Here is a 22,090-nt window from a genome sequence, read left to right as displayed (position 1 = left end):
GTACGTCCAACGGCTAATGGGAGATCATCACGCCCAGATCACCCCCAGGCAGCTTCGCCAGCTCGCTGCTGATAGGCGGAACTTTAGAAGGCTTGCAGTCGCCTGCTCTGCAGCCGAACAATGATGATGATGATGACAATTATGACTATTAGTAATAGCATTTACGTAACAAATAAATAAACTTCCAAAACAGTCTAAAGCTGCCTTTACAGTTCTACCCTGATTGCCTAGTTCATAGTTAATGACTCCAACGTAATGCTGTATACGTCTACCTGCCAATTTGATACTTCCTGACTGACAAAAGAAAATTGGATCAGTAAATCCAATCTGTTCTGATTCAAAAAGAAAAGGCAAAAGGAATGATGGCATTAACAATAGTTGTATTACATCCAATGTCACTGTCAGCAAAGCTTTAAGCATGAATTCAATAAAATGAGGAGTGAATAGTATGTCTGCAACTGCAGCAAGCACTCGTCAGGTGAGTTAGTCCTATTTACAGCTGCCATGGAAGTCTTGGTCCTAAAGTCTTTAGGTAGTGTAGAACAGGTTGTCTCTCAGTACTGTAGCACAGCTTGCCCTTCAGTACTGTAAAACAGGTCTCCACCAGGCCACCAGCCCAGCCAGCATCACCCCACTCCCCATACACAGGTAGTGGCCGATCTGCAGTCCATTGGGACCCCAACCACGCCTGTATTGAAGAGTAATATCATTTAACAATGACAACTAGTAACCAATGAAAACCAATGACAATACCACATGTAGAAAGTCTAGAATGTCAAGTTAACTTGTAGTTTTATGCACGCCTTTATATTCTGGTATCTGACTATAACTCAGTACAGTAGTTAAAGAAAGGCACATGTAATTTTTTCAGAAAGTCACAATATACTTTAGCCTGATTAAATCTCGCTGATAGCAGCCCGCCCAACATCCAGGTGGCCTCTGTGGGGAGGAGTCAGTTACAGCCCTGGACAGCAGAGTTTGCTTTACACAGACAAAGTTTACTCGCGTAGTTGCGTTGAATCAAAAGTTTAAACTTGACTCAAATGCTTGTCTTTTACAGTTACAAGCCCATGTTGTAACTGTGCTGTAAGTACCTGAGCCTGGCTAAAATTGACGACGGTGGAGGTGACATGTCAGCGGGCTCGCTGGCATCAAAGAACAGCAACATCAGGGAGAAGATACAGAACAACAGGCCGGATAGGAGAGGCACCAGGAGGCTGGTCAACAGGGCTGGAACAAACAACATAAATTATTCATTGATTGAACAACTTTCAAAGAGTGATGGACTAGCTAAGAGTGGGTCCAGGATTCCTGATACATGCACCAACTGAAACTAATACATGAGTAAGGTACAAGACACAGAAAACATAATAACATGCTAAATTGAATAACATGCTGGGATAAAACACATACTTGTACTTATAGTAGGCTCATACATTGCTATTTCATTAGCAAGATGTACAAATTCTTTTTACATAACTATAAGTTATAGTATAACACAACATAAGGGTTAAATGCAAAGGACTTAGTCAAAAACTATGAAATCATGAATATAATTTTGAAGCTACCATTTTTCATTTTCATACCTGGCACAAGTTTTAGAGTTGAGAAGATGACATCTACAGTGGTCTCCATCTTCCACTGTTAGTAACAAGTTATTGGAAGCACAACTGCATGGAAGGAAAATTATGTAAGATGAGTAATGCTAGGTAATCTTTGACCATCTTTATACATGTATGTGGGGTTTATTTTGACATAATCCGTTTTTTTATCCAAAAAATGCAAAGACCGTAAACAAGAGAAGCGCGGAAGCCCTATGACAATCACCTCGGCTTATAGACAGGTAATAAGTACATGATCAGTTGTCGATCGGTGTCAATGATCCATACAATACAGTCCCTCCCACCCGTTTACGCCCCACCCCTCGCTTTGTTTACCAAATCATCGGCGAACTGTCAAAAATTTGAGGCTAGGCGTGAATTGTCTCATTTTCTACACCTCAGACGGGTAAAAAAGGTGACAAAAGAAACATCCAATACACATCTTTGATGCTACATAGTAAAGGAGAACAGTTTGAACTTTGCGCGGCAAAATTCGGGCAAATAAACTCACCAAATGGTGGGGATCGATTGGAAATTTCCGGGATGACGCTAGGAACTTTCACTCTCAGCCAGTTGGAATGGCTGACTTTTTAAAAGGGGCGTAAGACTTTAAATAATACTTTATTTCACAAATAATGAGTTAAATATTTTCTTAAAATCAAATTCAAGATAAATATAATATCTATTAAACATGAATTATAGATCATCTTATGTATAAAAGCAACAACAAAGGTCTTTATAAATGATATTTCGACCTTACAACCTTTTAATCAATGAACTTTACTTATATGCGTCTGTAGCTACTGTATATTAGCCTGACATTTTTGTGCGTATATCTAGTAAAAGTTGGCCATTATAACGTAAAATATTAGTAATATCAATAAGACTAAATACAAAAATAATATCTTTTTTAGTCTTTGTTGTATTTTTTAGATGTAAAAGGCGCATTTATATGTTTGAATCCTATTGCTGTTACGGCACTTGATTTTCTTTTCTTAAGCCAGCTAAATTTATCATCCGAGAGGACAGCTGGTGGTGTGATGTGACATGTTGATGTAGTAGGCACAGTCGGTGCTGTGTTCAGGTCGGTCGGACCACTTCTACCTGACGTTTATTCACCGCCAGCGGCGTCGCATCGATCGGGAACTACTGCGTGCTGTGTTGGCAGGGTCTCGCAGAACCACCGGCTGCTATAGAGGTGGGTACGGTGGGGAAACGGGGAGGAAATAGCGGTCAGGGGCGTGGTAGGGCGAACAAGTGGGTTTCCCTGAAAAGCTGAAAATTTCTGTGAAATTATGGCTATGCTTTGATATAGATTTATCTCTTGTGATCTAAGACTTCTTGAATGTTGTAATTATGTACATTGTTTATACGCCTCGGGCTTTAGCTGTGTTTTTGTAAGGTTTAAATGTTTTGAAAGATTCTGTGCTCTCTAGTCCGTGCGTTTAATTTTGCATGTTGTAAAATGAGTCATGGTCATGATTTTTCCTTGTTTGTCATTTGATATTTCCTTGGACGAGGAATGGATTTCAGGATAGATAGATCATTACATCCATATATGAATAATAAAGATATCAGTTTTAAATATATTATGGCCTTTAAATATATATTTTAAACATTTATGAAAGCTTTATAGGAATAAAATACCTTGCACTTGAGTACAAGCACAAGGTACCACTTTTATTTCATCAATCATAGCAAATTGAATAGTCTTTTGTCTTCTGTACTGCACCCCCCATCATTGTGAGATTACATGCAGCTGTTACATTATGTTACACTTTTCAGTTGTTTGAAAACCAAAGCTATGACTGGAAAGTAAAGAAAGGGATCCTAATTGTTAAACAAATTTGGAAATGTGACATTTGATTTCACAGACTACAATTGTGTGTTGTAGGAACTTCAAAATGTCTGGAATTTTACACAAAGTACAATGGTGTCATTTTGTTAAATACCTTCAACTGACATTTGTCATTCTTGTCATGTCAATTCTGTCATTTTATAAAATGTTATGTACTGCATTAGAGATGTTTCAGATCAGATATGCAGGAGTGCATTGTACTGGGGGACATTTTGATGGAGATCTCTTAAGATGCCTTTTGGGGCAATGTATAAATGTGACCTGGGGGAATTATGTTAAATCTCAGCACAAAGTAAACATTCCCATTGATCCTCCATAATCATACCTCCTCTGATACTGAAACCACAATGCAAAGTAGGACAGTCATGACAGTATACCCAATATGTCTGCTAAGAGATCATACTTGTGTATTGTATTTACGCTATGGCGTGATTGATCAACCCATATTGCACCATATTTGCACAAAGAATGATGTTGCCTTAGTAAATGTTCCCAAGTTTGTTCTGTGGTATCCGTGTTTGAGCAGGGCTTTCTTCAAAAGGTTGCAGGTCACCTGTGTACGTGATCACAAGTGAGGTTTGCAACTACTAGGCTTTTTTGAAGAAAAAGATTTTCCCATAACCTGTTTAAGGCTTTAGGGGTAGTGGGTTGTTTTCCACTGTGTCAAGGGCACGGTATTGGGTGGTTTTCAGAATAGAAGTCAGATACCCGTTTTTACACCTGGGTGGAGTAAGGAAAGTAGTGTTCAGTGCCTTTCCCAATAACACAAGATTGGTAGCATGACAGAATTTGAACCAATTACACACTGTACCTAATTGAACCTAATTCTGGGTCAAACGCCTTGCAGTTATGCCATATATGACCCCTGAATTGCACTTGGGGTTTAGAATAATGAAATAAATTTTAAGTAATTTGTACTTGATCTGGTCTCATAGTCATACTGCCTACGTGACAACCCTGCAAAGATAACAATCTTGAGGAAACCTCAAATACCTTAAAAGATCTGATTTGGATCTCCGACCTTTCAAATAATCATACCTTGCAGAACAGCATTGTTAGAAGTCGGTCATTCGCTCGCCTCTCTGGTCATTCTAGTTTGATCAGCCTTCAAGCAGATGTAAGGAGGAAAAAGTGTGATGTTTTTGTCACACCTCCATCCCCAAGAAAATTTCTACATCTTTGGAAATACATGACGATTAATTTTTTTTTACCCTCAAATATGTGTTGAGATTTAGGTTCCCACAATGTTCATTTTAAGTTTATTTTTAATCCCAACCTTTGTGCTACTTTGTACACATGAATGTAGTACAGTGTTGAACAGGTGCAAGATATACATTAGTACAAACTTTGGGAAAGGGATTTCCTTGCATATTTGCACAAGATTTAATCTTTGACAGAAGATGAACAGACAGTATGTCAACAGGCTAAGGGATAGGGATACTGCAAATACCCCAGAAAATGTTGCTAAGGATCGTGTTCGAAATCAACATCGTACATACTAGTTGTAGTAGCAATGAAGTATGCAGCATTGCGTCACTTTACTACTAAGGTGACCAGAAAGAGGGCCATACTGACTTTGGTTAAACAGGCCATATATAACACTGCCTGACTGCCTTATAAATGGTATAACCTTGGTACACTTATGGGACGTCATGAATGCTTACTAGTAGCTGCTAGGCAGTTTGTTTATGCTATATTTTGGCTTGTGGAAGAATTAAGGTATGTACTGAAATACAGCTACAGATCTAGAGTTATTGGGATAGATGCAATTTTGAAACGGATTTCAAGGGAGCATTTCAAAATATGCTTGGGTTGAAAGGATTGACTCAAACGTTGTAAACTTTCCCAAATAGTATTGGCATTTGCCTTGACTCTCAGTCAGGTGAAGAACTATGACCATATGCATGAAGGCTGATGTAGTAAAAATGGGCACTACTAATGCTATTTTAAACAGACTGTTACATCATATTATATGAAAGGACATAAAGATATCGATAGATACAGTGGTGGAGTCTATCTTCCATTTTATGTACATCCTAAACAAATTCAAAGGGTACATTTTGTACCATAAAGTGTATATTATTTCTTATGGCTTCTTTCGTTCATAACTTAGCTTGATATAGCTGTATATATTTTGACTTCCATATTATTATAATGTATTATTACGTCTTGTAAATTTCAAATCTTTTGTGTCGATCCAAAAGTGACCTTGCAGATTTTACATGGTGTGTCTACAATGTTTTGAATACCTCTCTGTTCTGTTTCACCTACTACTATATATATGTCCCCACGCTAAACTGACATCCTGAAATACATGCAGGTCGCTGTTCGAATCACTTTCCGTTTCAGTCCGTTAGCTACGTGACACATCACCCTATCACGTTAACCATTTATGACTTCCCACAAATTAATTAGCGGCAGAAGGTAATGAAGCAATAAGTATTCCACCCCAGGAGTGGGTGGGTGCATGCAGGGTGAAAGGGTGATTTTGAACATAGGTGAAACCCTTTCCTGTAACCTTGAATATGTAACGTTACAGACCAAAAATTTTTAAAGCTGTAAAATAAATACAGAGTAGGATCATAAAACTAGTAAATGCTCTTATGATGTAACATACAAGTTATGTGGTCAGATTGGAGTCATCACATGCATAAACTGGGGTATTTGCTCCTACTTATTTTTACCGCGTTGAAAAATGGAGGCATTTGTTTTGGGTGCGTCTGGTAGTGTTTGTGTCTAGATCTGTTTCTGTTTTCAGATATTTTTAGTCAGAATAATTTAAGAACCTTTGAAGTGGTTGTGATGATATAAAATAGGCATTGGGAAGACAAATGTCAAGGTTGATTTGGGGCCTGCTGGTAATAGACCTTGGTACTGTTGCAGAGCTTACATGTATATCAAGTACTTAACCTTGAAGCATGTACATATAACAAGTTGAAAATTCCTTCATGCTCAACTTCCCCATTGTTTTCTCCAGATAAAGCAACACACAACAATAAAACAAGATGTCAGCCAAGGCGATCCTTGAGGCGGCAGGGAAGGGCCTGCTGAATGCCAACCTGGCTGGTGCCGGAATGGTGAAGAACAAGATTGTTTCCGTGAACGCTGACACAGACTGGGATTTTCTTGTCGCTTCTAACCCATGGATGAACACAGAGGTATGTCAGGAGATGTTAAGATAGACTGAATGTGTAAATTGATGATTCATTGAGTCTGAATGATCGAATGAACGCAAAAATGAACAAGAGAATCAATTATATCAGTTTAATCTCGGCATAGTACTGCTATTCATAATTTTGTGGTCAGACACTTCTAGTAAATTACTAGTAGTAGTAGTGATGGTAGGAAACAAAATAATAGAATTCCCAAGTTCATTTGGATCATGTCAATCTTGGTATTAGTTGAAAACTTTAATCTTTTCTTCTCACTTTTTTTTTTGCAGCGTCTGGTAGCCAAGCCAGACCAGCTGATCAAACGGCGCGGGAAACTCGGGCTCATCAAGGTCAATGCGACCTTGGACGAAGTCAAACAGTGGGTCAAGGAAAGGATGAACAAGGAGATGAAGGTAAGGAAAATACTGAAGACATTGTGCTTAAAAAATACCAAAACAGACACTGAAACTCTCTATTATTCATTCTATCATTATATATAATAGTTAGTGCTCTGAGCCCTGGCTAATCTCCAAGCAGATTCTTGGCATAAGATAGAGTAAGCTGGCCAAAAAGTATAGCTGGCCAGAGGAGGTCAGCCATCTACCGGGATGCCCGTCTAACTCCCTTAGGCCGGCTTAACTCCTTGGCCGGCTTTGATACTATCTTATGCCACTGAGAATTTACTTAGAGATTAAGCCCTGCCATGCAAAAGCTAGAAACTAATCTACCCAATTAGGACTATCGGTAATTGAAAGCCAACTATGTATAACCCATAAGTTTTAGTTTAAGAACCATTTCACCTTTTGACCATTCATTGCTTTTCATTAGGAAAGATCCTGCTAGATTAAACGTCTTTAATAGGGCTTGACGAATGTGAAAAATGTAGCCTGCATGAATGACTCTACTACTAGTGCTAGTGCTCAGGCATCCATGCTGACCAGAAAAACATTTCCTGACACTCACATAACAGTCTCTATATAGTTCTACACAGAATCCCAAGCCTGTGATAATTGAGGAGTCCTTCTGTTATCCTTGTTGCCTAGGGAACTCAGATCTAATCGCTTTAGCAGTCTGGAAGGGTGAAAGAGGATGATGGTAGAAAATAATTTTAGCTGTCAGATTCAAGGTCATTTGACTGTGAGTATGGTTTAGGTCATGATGGTTGAAATTGAATTCTAAATCCACTCAGCCATTCTTTTTCCATGGATACTGGTGCCTTACCTGAAAGGGCAATGATATCAATTTAATATTTTCAAGATTAGAAAAAGATTTAAAAAATGTAATCTGAAGTTGTAGGTATGAAGTTTAACATTATTATCTGGAATGGTACAATGTTTATTTATCATCTCCAGACTAAAGCACTAATTTAAGTACTGTACTCTCTTACTCCAAAGCTTTGGATTTTATCATGGTCCAGAATTGTCTATTTCCAAATTAAGATTTTGTCTAAAGCTTCTCACATAGAGGTTCCTATACTTTGGCTTGCTGTGTTCATATGTTCTACCTCTAGTGCGGGACAAAATTAGAGTCTGACTTATAGGATGCTCAGCATAAACTCCAAAAAATCATAAAATCAACTCCACAGGATGCCATAATATCGCCACATGAGAAAAAATCCATGAATTTAAAGTGAATCAAAATAATGTACCAATGCAGCATAAGTAATCCTGAGGTGTATACACTCAGACACATAGGTGTTCAAGACATTCTTTATAGTATGCCTTTATCCTGACATATTTTTATGTGGCAGTATTATGTCACCCAGTGGAATTATGAGAGTTAATATTAACCCTTTATGACTGTAAACGGATTTCAGATACCTACTTTAATGCCATCCACGTCTTTAGTTCTGATAGTGATATTTCTGCGTTCAACCTCAAGCGGTGGGCGTTAGAAATGTAATGAAACCACCCGAGCCGTCACGTTCTGACGCACGTACCCTCCTCACAAGGACATTAAACATCGACTCTAATCAAATCCGCCAGATTGGGAAACGGAACCTCGTTCCCCGGGGAAATATGAAGCTCAGAATAACGGAAACAGAATAGAACAGTTTGACCTCTATTTAATGAGACATAACAAAAGTGATTACACTGCAGTGGACAAACATATATCTAAAACTGAAAGGTCTTACATTTGTCAAATGTGCAGTTAGGTAAAATTTATGTCAATAACGTAAGTACATGTTTATAACGATAATATTGTCCATTAATCAAAGAGGAAACCAGATAACAAGGAAATTCAATTACAGTAATAGTTACTGATCACGTATCATTTACTTCACCCGTCATTTGATTTTTGGTACATGAAAAGGAATATATATGTAGTTGAATGAATCTAAAATAAAATGGGTATGATTATTTTCTATAAAATTAATGTTACCTTCTCTTTATTGTGTGTGCAGAAATTCATAACAACATAACAGGACATAACTGGGTCTGATAGATTTTATTTTCTGTGTTTTCAGATTGGCAAGTCGACTGGTTTGCTGAAGAATTTTGTGGTCGAACCATTTGTACCTCACAAGCAGGTAGGACCTTAGTAATGTTCAACAATGTAGCATATTGCATAATCTCAATACTTGTTGATGTTGATGATTCATGTATATATATATATACAATGGTAGAGAGTGTCACTTAACATATGCATAAGAGAATATTTACATTGTATACAATCTGATATTTTTCTGCCCTTGAATGTATATATAGTAGTAATGAATGTTTACAGAGTGACGTAAGGTTTTCTACTTTTCATCTTGATGGTAAGTTTTAAATTTACTACGCACAACATCAGAGTCATATCGTATATGTAGTCATTGCTAGTTCTTCTTAAAGTCAGGGCACAAATTTTTGCACTTGATAGTTCATACTTTTATTTCTTCTCCTTTTCCAGGAAGCCATATTTGTTCATGTGATTGTGACGGATTCACATTCTTTATTGCTTGTCCCTGTTTCAGGAGGAGGAGTTCTATGTGTGTATCTACGCTCATAGAGATGGAGAAACTATTCTGTTCCACCATGAGGGAGGGGTGGACATCGGGGACGTGGATGCTAAGGTAAGGTCTTGATTTTTGTTTCAAGTTTCTACATTGTATGTGTGAAACTTGTCAAAGTGAATCTTCACCATTTAACGGTACCAAAGATAATGAACAAATATATATAAGTGATGATTGAGAAATTTAAATATTCTAACGGTGACATGTTTAAACTAGTTAGAACATGAACAATTTTAAGATGTAATGTCAATTGTAAGTTCAGATTAAGAACAATTCATTTGTCTTGGACTCAAGCATTGTAAAGTTTGTTGTATTGTCAAACCACAGGGCTCGAAATACTGGGTGCATGTGCACCCAGGTGCACCCAAAATTGGAGCTGTGCACCCAATTATTTTCTGTGGGTGCACAGGGTACACCCATATTTTTTCTTAGGTTATGTATGTAAAGATATCAAAGTATACTAGTATACATCATATTCTTGACTTTTAAGCATTAGAAAGATGATAAAAATGTCTGTCATGGTACTTGTTTAAGAATTTGATATTAGGTTATTACTTAGATTTAAGTGGTGCACCCAAAACATTTTTGGTGCACCCAATCTTTTAAGCTGGGTGCACCAGTGCACCTAATCCCAAAAATGAATTTCGAGCCCTGAACCACTGTTTCATATTGAATGACCTGTTAAGTCCACTTAAGTCCAACAGATCCACATCTGTGTTAAGTTTGATGTGAACTAAGCCAAGACTTTCATAACTTCATTTGTCTAAGCCTTATACAACTCCCATGTAAAATTTTGTGCCTATTACTGTCCCCAGGCTGTAAAGTTGGAGGTACCAATTGGTGAGACACCATCACTGGAAGATCTGCAGAAGAATCTTGTCCACAAGGCACCTGCACCAAAGCAACCGTAAGCATCTTTTACACATAGTCACCTGCTACATCTACTTCTTAATATTGTATATGGCTTCCTTTGGTCAATATTGACCATAGTAAAATCCTCATTGATATCAGCCCACAGCTTTGGCTTTGGCTGAATAGTCCTGTGTGAGAATCTAAAGGTTACTTAGAGGACTAGGCTTTTAGATGTGAAGATCAAGATCAAAATAGACAATTCCAAACTTGTCTGACTTTTTTTTCTTACAGGGTTCTTGCACAGTTTATCTCCAACCTTTACACAGTCTACACAGACCTGTACTTCACCTATCTGGAGATCAACCCTCTTGGTGAGTTACAACATTAAAGTTGTTATTATGATATCAGGTTCAAAATCAGTTCTCATTACAATGCTTCTTTAAAATTGTCAAACCAAGAAAAAACCACACTGATACGGTATGCCTGAATTTCAACTGGATTGAGTTTTGAAATTGTATGTGTTTACTACCTGTAGATATCCTGAAACATTTGCAGTGGTTTTATCTTTGCATTTTTCTGGTGACTCAATTGTTCTCTATTGTTATGTTACATTTTTGTTTTCTTCCCCAGTTGTTACAGATGAGGGTGTGTATATCCTGGACCTGGCCGCCAAAATCGACCAGACGGCAGAGTTCATCTGTAAAGCCAAGTGGGGGGAGTTGGACTTCCCTCCTCCATTTGGGAGGGAAGCCTACCCAGAGGTCAGTGCTCTGAAAACGTTCTGTAGACATAATGCGGAAGTGTCTATTATGTTTGCTTTTTAAGCTACATTACTAAGGTTCATCCAACACCTTATGGTGTATTGGGCAGCACCCATCTCTATGTCTATACCCATAGGCTGTGCAAGCAGTATTAATAGCAGGGGTCTAGTCCATTGTTAGTGGTGTATGTTCAACTTCCATACTCTTTTCCACGAGCTGAGTGCTAAGGAAAAAAGCAGCATATTACCGTTTTAATGTCTCTGGTATGTCTGTTGCATAAAAGGCAAGCATTTGACCCAAGGCAGCAGTACGTAATTTAACAGATATCTTTTGAGACCATGAAAATGGTGGAGAATACATACAAGAGAAAGCAAACTTTAAGAAAGATTTTTGAAATATCAAAATTCAACGCAAGTCCTGTCTGGCCCTGTCCTTGGTGCTGAATTCTTGGTCCTTTTAAATTTGAAATGTTTTTTGATTTGATTTGATTTATTTGGCTGCATTTTGATGTCATAACCGCTTCTAAGGTGCATTGATGACATAAAATTGTTCCCAAATACAGGAGGCCTACATTGCGGACCTTGATGCTAAAAGTGGCGCCTCCCTGAAGCTGACCATCCTCAACCCGAAAGGTCGGATCTGGACCATGGTAGCTGGGGGTGGAGCCTCTGTCATCTACAGGTTAGTCACAGATCTTTTTGCAATTTTACAGTTACTGTAAATGCATTTAAAGGGGTTTTTCTAGAAAAAAATTGCACTGCAATTGAGCGGTGCCACCAAGTGGGGAAGAAAGGGTTCTCCCTTCCAGGGTGTGGAGTTTTTGATAATTCTGAGTTAAAATGGAGTATTCTATGGCTTCCTAGGGGCCATATCAACTATCAAAAAGGTCACAATTGAAGACTGTGGCCACATTTGATCCTCGGTCAATCAGAATTTTATGCTTGCCAGAGGATTCTGCACACCAGGGTAAAGGAGTACATGGTCAAGGCATGAGCGGGGCGGTAAACATGTTAAGCTTGAGACATCCCTGATACTGACATGGGAATATCCCTTGTTACTATAGTGACACCATCTGTGACCTTGGTGGTGCCTCAGAGCTGGCGAACTACGGCGAGTATTCGGGCGCTCCCAGCGAGGGTCAGACCTACGAGTACGCTAAGACGATCCTGTCGCTCATGACGCGGGAGAAACATGCAGAAGGTACGGGAAGTTTTCCTTGTTTTTACACAAATATTCTGAGAATTTCACTGATCCCTCTTTCTGCATCTTTCTAGCATCTTTCTAACAATCTGACTTTCTTCTCCATGTGTAATGCATTTGTCACTAAAAACTGTGAGGACTGTACTGCTAGTTCACCTCAATCTGGGGGGTAACCTTTATCCATTGTACTTGTACTCAAAACCAGGGTATATATGGATATCAAGTCAATGGACATTGGTTTGAAACTGCAATATTTTGAAAATGTTGCAATTTGAAACAGTTGTGTTCGACTTGATGTCCCTAAATAGTTTTACCAAGTTTTTAAATACAATGGATAAACATTACCCCCACAGATTTAGGTGAATTAGCATTAGCTCTATGATTGATACAAGAGTCTAACAATGATGCAATAGGTGCTTTGAATTAAATCACAATACTTCTGCCCTTACTCACAAGCAGTACTTGAAGGATCATACCCTGTTGCTAAGGGTAGGGTAACTTGCACTCTCTCTACTTTCCTAGTCTTTAATCCTTCAACTACAATATACATATCATGTACTGTCATTTTCAAACTTTTGCAAAAATGCAATCTTATCCATTGTATCCCTAACTGCATGATATTACCTTAGGATACCGTTTAACTTTCCAATAGAGCTCATTAATTTTTTTTCAAGTAATGATAGATTCTGTACATTTGTCAGTTAGAAAAATCATGTACAATGTATGTAGAAAACCCCTTAATGATTACCACTTCGTTTACAGATAGATAAGCCCCTTCAAATAATGATAATCTTTTTGAGGTTATTAATGTTTGTTCTTGCTTCCAGGCAAGGTGCTCATCATTGGTGGTGGGATTGCAAACTTCACAAATGTGGCAGCCACGTTCAAGGTAGTGTACATTTTAAATATCTATGATATGGTATGATTGTAGCACTGTAATTTTGCATGTACTTGTTTTTATTGATTGGCTGTTTGCTTAGTCATTGCAGCATAACAAAAAATAGACATTTGCAGATAGATTTCAGAGTTCTTTGTTCATGTTTTCCAATGTGAAAAACAGTACTGGTTTCATTACTTTTATGCTAAGGATTTCCTGACCTTTGATTAAACAACATGATAAATTTACATGCACTTTAAAAAGTTACGTAATGCCAACTTCAATTTCTGTAGCCCTTGGGCCACACATTTGTGCAAGCCACTACAGCAGGGGGCTGGTCCGCTGGTAGTGATGTGTGTTTAACTTCCATACTCTTCCTCATTAGTGCTGAGTGCTAAGCAGAGAAAGCAATATGTCCCATTTTTAAAGTCTTTGGTATGACTCTGCTGGGGATTGAGCTCATGACCTACCAAATGCAAGGCAAACACTCTACCCAATCAGCCATTGCACCGGACTTTGATTTCATATCTATGATTTGTGTCCTGCAGGGTATAGTGCGAGCTCTGAAGGACTACCAGGCTAAGCTGAAGGAGTATAACGTGACGGTGTTTGTCAGGAGGGGGGGACCCAACTATCAGGAGGGGCTGCGCATCATGAGGGAGCTGGGTCAGTTATTTAGCACTTAATACATTTAGTGACAAAGGTACATGAGTTTCCATACCTGATGGTGCATTTCATAATCATCATCGTCAACGCATATCAGCCTTTGCTGAGGCGGGCTGTCATTGTTCTCCATACTTTCCTATCTGCTGTATCCCATATTGCTCCACAGTTCTCCTCCATGTCATGGCTTGTCTCCCCTTTTCTTCTTCCTGCTGGGCACCAGTTCAGTACCACCAGGGGGAGTCTGAGCCTCGGAATTCGCACAACGTGCCCTAGCAAACGATGCTCTTGCTCTCTGGTGCATAGGGTGGTACCCATCTCTATTTCAGTAGCCCCAGGCCACAGAATGTTTGTACAATCTGGGGAGCTGGTCCACTGGTAGTGGTTTGTTTGTTCAACTTCCATACTACATTTTGTATATACTCCACTCCACTCCACTCTTCCCTTCTTGTTATTATTTTGTTGTACTTTGTGAATTGTTAGTATTTATCATACATAGGATATGGAATCCAGGTCAAGATTCATGTGCGTTAGAAGTAAGCAATAACGGTCTTGCTCCTATCGGGTTTCTACATTTTACTGCACATCTTAATTTGTTGACATCCTTTACTATTACTTTCAGGCCAGCATATTGGCATCCCGCTGTACGTGTTTGGTACTGAGACCCACATGACGGCCATCGTCGGCATGGCGCTGGGGAAACGCCCAATCCCAGAGGAGCCGGAGGACCACAAGACCACAGCCAGCTTCCTGCTGTCTGGGAGCAGCAAGTCAACAGCGGTGAGGGCAAGATTAAGCACTTATGCTACCTACCTACCTTATCTTCTTTGCTCCCTTTGGTTTAGCATAAGGCATTGATGCCTTATGCCCTTTTGCCTTTATCTGAGGTGTAACCTATATCCTTTGTATTAAAAAATGGGGTATTCAGGGATACCATTAGTCAATGGAAGGTTACAATTTGCAACAATCTCAAAATATAACCCGCAACAAAATCCTTCTGAGAGTCACTCGGATGTCCGATAGTGGTTGCTATCTGAAATGTCTGACTGTTTCGACAAAAAATATCCAGTTGCTTGAGTAACTGCTGTTTTGCATATCTTATTACCTGGATGTCTGACCTTCATGGACAATATGTACTGTTAATGGAACGCGGATGCCTCCTATAAGCCGTATGGGATTGGTGAGAAGCCCTCCCATTGGTCTTGGGGGAGGGCTATGTAGAGCAGCAAAATTTTGTGTTTCCCAGACTTAGTGGAACACATTTTCCCTACAAAGATATCACATACAAGCTAGCAACTCTTCCACTGTCCGTAGAGCCCTGGACTATAAGAATCTGTGTACCTTAGACTCAAAGGAACACATTTTTCCTACACAGACACCCCCTATCAGCCGTACAGGGTCTGTGTCGGAGGGCAGCAGCAGTCCCTCGCCAGGCTCCAGGAAGATGAGACACCCCAGTAAGGATGGATTCGGCAATGCTGCGGCCAAACCTGCCAAACCACTCTTTACAGGTCAGGGTTTCAAGCATGTGGTAGACAATATGTCCTCAGGCTGACAGATTAAAATGAATCTTTGAAGGCCGAAAGAAAGTAAGATACCCCAGTATGGAAGATTTCAGCAACGCTGATGCCAAACCTGCCAAAGAACTCTTCACAGGTCAGGGTTTGACTTAAAGACATCAAAAAGACGTCAATCATGATGGTTCTGACTTCTGGAGAAGAGATGCTGTTACAGTAACAAATTGAATGTTAGTCATAACCTTAGAGTACCCTTCGGATCACACCTTAAAATGACCTTCAGGTCTTGTTACCTGGTGACCATTAAGTAAAAAATCTATCTTTATAGTACATGTAATGCTAGTTCACCTTTATCCGTAGGGTAACCTTTATCCGTTCTTTTTAAGAACAATGTATTTTGGGAAATCAAGTCGACAGATGATGGTTTAAAGCTGCAACATTTTGAAAATAGTGCAAATTGAAACTACCGTTCATCGGCTTGATATCCCTGGATACCCTGATTAGCAACACAACGGATATAGGTTACCCAGCGGCTTAAAGGTCTATTTTTATAGTATTATCACTCTTCATCGTAATTCATTTCATCTGAAAATGTACACCATGATAATCCCTTATTATACAGAGAACTCCAAGGCTATAATCTGGGGGATGCAGAACCGTGCTGTGCAGGGCATGTTGGACTTTGACTTCTGCTGTAGCAGGAAGACCCCGTCAGTGGTGGCCATGACTTACCCATTCAGGTATGCCTTATTATCATGTTAGTACAATGTAGGTTGCAGTGCACAGGGACTCCCTATCCTAATATTGTGCTTTGTTGCCCATAAGAGAACATCAATATGATCTCTCCTTTACTACACCAAGTTACACTAAGCAAACTCGGGTCTTCCATAGATGGCATGAGATAGAGGGGTTAGATTCCCATTCAGCAGTTTTGTTGGGGGATTGTATTGTCCATAAGATGACCAGGGCAGCACTTAAATTTCAACGGTAGATAGTATATGCATTTGTATAGCATACTTTCCAAATGAGCCACAAACTCAACTTGTATGACAATGCTGTACCTTTCAGTGGTGATCACAAGCAGAAGTTCTACTGGGGACACAAAGAGATCCTCATCCCGGGTTAGTAAGGACTTTTCTTGTCCTGATCATCTTCTGTTTATCACCTCTGTTTGTGGTAGACCAAATACATTGTAAATCTTAGAAAGAGTGTGTAAAAAAGGATATCAATATGTGTGGCTGTTAGACAGACCTGCTTGGAAATGCAGTTTTAAGACTGGCTGACAGCTGCCCACCCCTGTGTTATGAACCCACACAGCAGCATAATCAATTACAGGATACCACTAACATCAGAGGTTCAGCTCCGATGGGAGGTATTGTTCCAGATTGGTTAGTAGGACTGTAATAATGTGTTCATGTCCAAGCATGTACCCTAGATCTAGCATATTTTACAAACCTAGGTTAAACTTAAAGAACATAACTGGCAAGCTTTCAGCTGCCTTCATTTGGGTATAACAAATCTATTGTTTGATTGACTCATGAAATTCTTTTTATCCCCTCTTTTGTAGTTTACAAGAACATGGATGATGCCATGACCAAACACACAGACGCTGATGTCCTCATCAGTTTTGCCTCCCTGAGGTCAGCCTACGACTCCACTGTGGAGGCCCTGCAGTACTCTCAGGTGGAAAACATGAATTAGAAAACTCTACTGAACATCTAACAATGGTTTTGTTAGCTGCTTTTCCTAATTAAAAGCATTGTATTTAATAACAATTTGTTTGATGCTTTGTTGAGCAGTAATTGAAATGCATCTTTTAAGATAAGACAGGACTTTTAGCAATGCTTTTGTCAATAAACTCAGTCTACTGTTAGTATTGTTTAAAACATGTCTCTTTAAGTACTGCAAATCTTGACACCAGTACAGTGTAGATCTGAATTGTTTCAAAATTAGTGTAAAACAAAAGAAAAGGCCCCTTTTCCCTTATACTATGAAATCAAGTCCTACTTGAACGTGGTGATAGGTTGCAAAACTGAAGTCTTGAATTAACATGGATTTCTTAACTTATTTCTATGTGGCTTGTATGTTTCAGATCCGTACCATTGCAATCATTGCTGAGGGCATTCCAGAAGCAAAAACCAGGCAACTGAACAAGCTAGCCTCGGAAAAGGGAGTCACTGTCATCGGACCTGCCACAGTGAGTATGGGATAGTGTACACCTAGTCTTAGCTGTTTTTGCATTTAGTGTGATATGCAACAACAAACAATAGGGAAAGACATATTGTTTTTGCTGGTGTGTTCTTTTTTCTCTTTCTCTTCTCTGTAGCCAGTCAGACCTTTTTTAAGGTTGGATACTAGCTGTTATTGTAAATATGAGCAATTTCTTTTTTTACTCTCACACAATAATATAGGTGAGCCTAATGGTATAGTATCGTGTGCGAGTAACTTCTGTATCTGTATCTATATACTATTAGCCGGTATAACAGCCCTTAGGCGTAACACACCAGCTTGTGAAAAGGCTATAGGGAAAACAGTTTGCATCTTTGCAGAAATGGAGCATTTCTAATTGTAATATGTGTTGTATCATTTGTATGGTTATGCACATCAATTGATTATTTATAGATACCAGAATAAAAGTAAGAAAGTATCGAAGAGATAGACAGGAATATAATACACCTTTCTTACCATGATCTAACAGGTAGGAGGGATCAAGCCAGGATGTTTTAAGATCGGTAACACGGGCGGCATGCTGGATAACATCCTCTCCTCCAAGCTGTACCGGCCGGGCAGTGTGGCGTACGTCTCTCGCTCAGGTGGGATGTCAAACGAGCTCAACAACATCATCTCCAGGAGGACCAACGGGGTGTACGAGGGAGTGGCCATCGGTGGAGACAGGTGAATAACTGTTTATGTGTGACTAGGAATGTCTTAAGCTTTTGATTTGTTTTCGGCCCACTCTTTGATTGGAAGCCCATGTTGTTGACTTTTCTTGTTCAATATGTCATTTTGAGCCTAGCTGTGAAAATATATTTTCAACAGTCTTGTGTCATGAAGTTAAGGTTTTTGGGACAGATGGAGTAAAAAAAGTCTACATCTCAACAAGCAGGTCCTGGAGCCCTATATGTGACTTAATTTTCTAAATACTGTTTTTGCATTATGCTGTTAGCATTTTCTTACATCTTATACATTGTACTATAATTTTACAAATTTTAGATTCCAGAAAGTACATGTAAAAAGTGGAATTGCAAAGCAAGTGTACAGTATGTATAAAATAACTTAATGTATATTTCATGCAAAATTCAGTAAGGAAGCTCCTGTCTTTGTCTAGGTACCCTGGAACCACCTTTATGGACCATCTCATCCGCTACAACAGCGACCCTGACGTCAAGATGATGGTGCTTCTTGGAGAGGTAAGAAGGCATCTTAAATACAATTGGCATATCTGTCTCATGAATACATATTTATCATGAATACATACTTAACATTCCAGGGCTTGAAATTCATTTTACATTGTATTCCTTCTTTGGAATAGGTTTGCTGTGTGATAAAAGACTGCAGCACTGCTACACCTTTTGTAACAGTTTACTGCTTTTGTTAGACTATGGTGACAAATGTACATGTATGTAAGAATAAAATAGACGTTATGATTGTATTCATATTTCAGGTGGGAGGTACAGAGGAGTACAAGATCTGTGAAGCCCTGAAGGACGGCACCATCACCAAACCCATCGTGGCCTGGTGCATCGGTACATGTGCCAGTATGTTCACATCTGAGGTAAGTATTATAATTATATAAATGGATCAAAGGCTACTGGTTCGAATCCCAACCCATCACCATACCCATTGTACATGTGGCTGGGTGCATTGGAACATAAGATAGTGTGTTCACCTTTGAAGTAGATATCATTTATGGAATGGAAGGTTTGGGGTTTGAATCCTTACCTACCACAGAACCAATTTTGCATAGTAACTATACATACATTTCGATAGATGTATCCTTATGTGTTCATCCCCAGGTAAGGGTTGAGTAAAGAAGCTCAACCCGGTAAACTGCTACAAAGTGTAACACGCTGGTTCTATACAAGCAGTCTTAATGTCTAAAGTTATACAGATGTGATACATAAGTTATATGTAATCTCCTATTATTTTCTAAATTTGATTTCTGCTTACGTGGGAAGAGTTTTTATACCTATGAATAGTTTAGGATAAAAGGTTGTTGTAATGTTGAATGTATGAAATGTTTCCAACAGGTCCAGTTTGGCCATGCCGGCTCCAGTGCCCACAGTGACATGGAAACAGCACTTGCAAAGAACAAGGCCCTGGAAACCGCAGGCGCATACGTTCCGACAAGCTTTGACGAGCTTGGAGAGAAAATTCAGGAGGTGTACGAATTCCTACGGGATGAGGGCATCATTGTGGAACAGCCAGAAGTCCCCCCTCCGACTGTGCCAATGGACTATTCCTGGGCCAGGGTATGTTATTAGTATATAGTAGGGCTGGGTACCGGTACTGAAAATTCAGGTCCAGGTCCGGTTCAGGTCCAGAGGGTCAGGTCCAGGTGCGGACCTGAACCTGGACCTGATTCAGTGTGTGAAACCTTGTGAATGGACGATACTGAAAACAATGGTCCATTTCGTTACAAAGAAAGTATCTGACTCCCACTAGCGTTTTAAAATCCTACAAGGCTAACTGCATCTGTACGATTGATTGTAAAACTAGGTAGAAATGACAACAGACTCTACTCTTCTTCGCTCTTGTTATTTTCCTCGACCGGAAAACGTGTGAATGCCTGATGATACAATCTGTTCATTTTTCAAATAGGTCCAACATCCGGTCCACCGAATGTTTTCAGGTCCAGTTTTTCTGGACCGGTCCAATAAGAAAAACCGGTTTTGTACCGGTACACTGTACCGGTACCCAGCCCTAGTATATAGTAATACTTGAACTCACTATTTTAATGTGGTTTAGTGAAATTGTGGCCAAAAACAAGGGCTTGTGATATGTGTCACTCTATAAGAGCCATTATCGATAAAATCTGATATGTCTTGATGGCAAATACCCTAACCTTTATGTTTTATACCATGGTAGTTTTTTTGGAGTAGCAATATTATTTTGAGTCAAAGAACTAACAAATTGAATTGGTATTGCCTTACATCTGTAGTTGAAAGGTGGTATTGTTTTCAGTCTGTTTGGTTGTTTGCCGGGATGTGTGTTCACAGTTATTTAGGTATTGCAGAGTGGCAGGATATGAAGGGGAAAATGATGTAACTGAAGAATTGCAGGATTGGAAGGCTGGTTTGGCCTTGGAGTCCAAAATTGGTAGCACAAGAAGGCAGGAAAATGTACAAACAGAATTAGCAAGCAGTTCATAACAACAAACTAAACAAGAAATTCACAAAAACTCATATATATCTATTTCATGGTGGTATGATGTCTGTGTACCATCCTCCATTGTAAGACATCCAATTACTACCATACAACAGAACGCACTGGCTCAATCTTTTTGCTTGCTAACTGTAGTTACTACTTACTGGTTGCTATTGAGGATCTTACCCAGGCCAATGAGGTCTCTGATTACTTGTTCTTGTTGCCATATCAGGAGCTTGGACTGATCCGTAAGCCGGCATCCTTCATGACATCTATCTGTGATGAGCGAGGACAGGAACTTCTCTATGCAGGCATGCCTATCTCTGATGTGTTTAAGGAGGACATGGGCATCGGAGGGGTGCTGTCACTTCTGTGGTTCCAGAGGAGGTAAGGAATATTTTTGTCTTGGAAGATACTAATTGTCTTTAACCTTCAGCTTGCTAAGATACATGAAGCTTATTTGCACCAACTTGGTATTGGCTATGGGGTTAGGGAGCAGGCCTAGGGAAAAAGTTGAGAGAGACATGGCAAGTAGAGGGGTTCTGTCACTACTGTATGTCCAAAAGAAGCACAATATGTAAGGAGTTTGAACTTTTTCAGTTCACTGCCTTCTCCTCTTGCAAAGAAAATATGCACATGTATATAAACATGTACACCCAACCACTCTATCAAAACATAAACAAGCAAACCCGGATGCATGCAAAAAGACAAAGTTGATTTCAGAGTCCTTTGTGGATATGAAAATATTACAAAACCATACCTGACAGTTTGAAAGGAACCACAAGAAAAGCAAACAATCTTAATTCTTTAATTTATTTTCAGGTCTGTCCCAATAAGTACTTTATATGAAAGGAAAAATCTGTGTAATAAGTAACCTCAATTATATCTTCGCCCTCAGACTACCAGTGTATGCCTGTAAGTTTATTGAGATGTGTCTGATGGTCTCAGCATAGCTTTAGGCTTTATTCACAATTGTACATGTACATTATTCTAATCAACAGGATGCGTTTAATCAAGTAACATACAACATATTCCCCCTCAGACTGCCATCCTATGCGTGTAAGTTTATAGAGATGTGCCTGATGGTGACAGCTGACCACGGCCCGGCGGTGTCAGGTGCACACAACACCATCGTGTGTGCTCGGGCAGGCAAGGACCTCATCTCATCACTATCCTCAGGACTGCTCACCATCGGAGACAGGTAATCAAGGATGATTACTCAAACTGATATTTTATTGTTGTTGACC

The 22,090-nt window shown here is 39.4% G+C and overlaps 1 protein-coding gene across 1 annotated transcript in view; it reads left to right on the top strand.

Annotated features, from left to right (window-relative positions):
* The first annotated feature begins 2,615 nt into the window (after window positions 1-2,615).
* Window positions 2,616-22,090, top strand: part of LOC118424959 (ATP-citrate synthase-like) — a 22,005-nt gene continuing 2,530 nt past the window's right edge. The window contains exons 1-24 of the mRNA XM_035833768.1: window positions 2,616-2,799; window positions 6,437-6,617; window positions 6,902-7,024; window positions 9,079-9,141; window positions 9,568-9,666; window positions 10,422-10,513; window positions 10,750-10,829; window positions 11,089-11,219; window positions 11,782-11,900; window positions 12,283-12,419; window positions 13,247-13,308; window positions 13,845-13,962; window positions 14,582-14,739; window positions 15,335-15,470; window positions 16,099-16,216; window positions 16,545-16,597; window positions 17,044-17,159; window positions 17,569-17,673; window positions 18,175-18,371; window positions 18,805-18,886; window positions 19,141-19,251; window positions 19,727-19,948; window positions 21,076-21,230; window positions 21,886-22,044. Coding sequence (XP_035689661.1) covers window positions 6,465-6,617; window positions 6,902-7,024; window positions 9,079-9,141; window positions 9,568-9,666; window positions 10,422-10,513; window positions 10,750-10,829; window positions 11,089-11,219; window positions 11,782-11,900; window positions 12,283-12,419; window positions 13,247-13,308; window positions 13,845-13,962; window positions 14,582-14,739; window positions 15,335-15,470; window positions 16,099-16,216; window positions 16,545-16,597; window positions 17,044-17,159; window positions 17,569-17,673; window positions 18,175-18,371; window positions 18,805-18,886; window positions 19,141-19,251; window positions 19,727-19,948; window positions 21,076-21,230; window positions 21,886-22,044 — 2,789 coding nt within the window. The 5' untranslated portion in view covers window positions 2,616-2,799; window positions 6,437-6,464. The remainder of the gene's footprint in view (window positions 2,800-6,436; window positions 6,618-6,901; window positions 7,025-9,078; window positions 9,142-9,567; window positions 9,667-10,421; window positions 10,514-10,749; window positions 10,830-11,088; window positions 11,220-11,781; window positions 11,901-12,282; window positions 12,420-13,246; window positions 13,309-13,844; window positions 13,963-14,581; window positions 14,740-15,334; window positions 15,471-16,098; window positions 16,217-16,544; window positions 16,598-17,043; window positions 17,160-17,568; window positions 17,674-18,174; window positions 18,372-18,804; window positions 18,887-19,140; window positions 19,252-19,726; window positions 19,949-21,075; window positions 21,231-21,885; window positions 22,045-22,090) is intronic.

Source organism: Branchiostoma floridae, chromosome 10 (genome assembly GCF_000003815.2).
Source record: "Branchiostoma floridae strain S238N-H82 chromosome 10, Bfl_VNyyK, whole genome shotgun sequence".
Taxonomy (NCBI): domain Eukaryota; kingdom Metazoa; phylum Chordata; class Leptocardii; order Amphioxiformes; family Branchiostomatidae; genus Branchiostoma; species Branchiostoma floridae.
The sequence above is the reverse complement of the archived record's forward strand: the minus strand, read 5'-3'. Positions and strand labels throughout refer to the sequence as shown.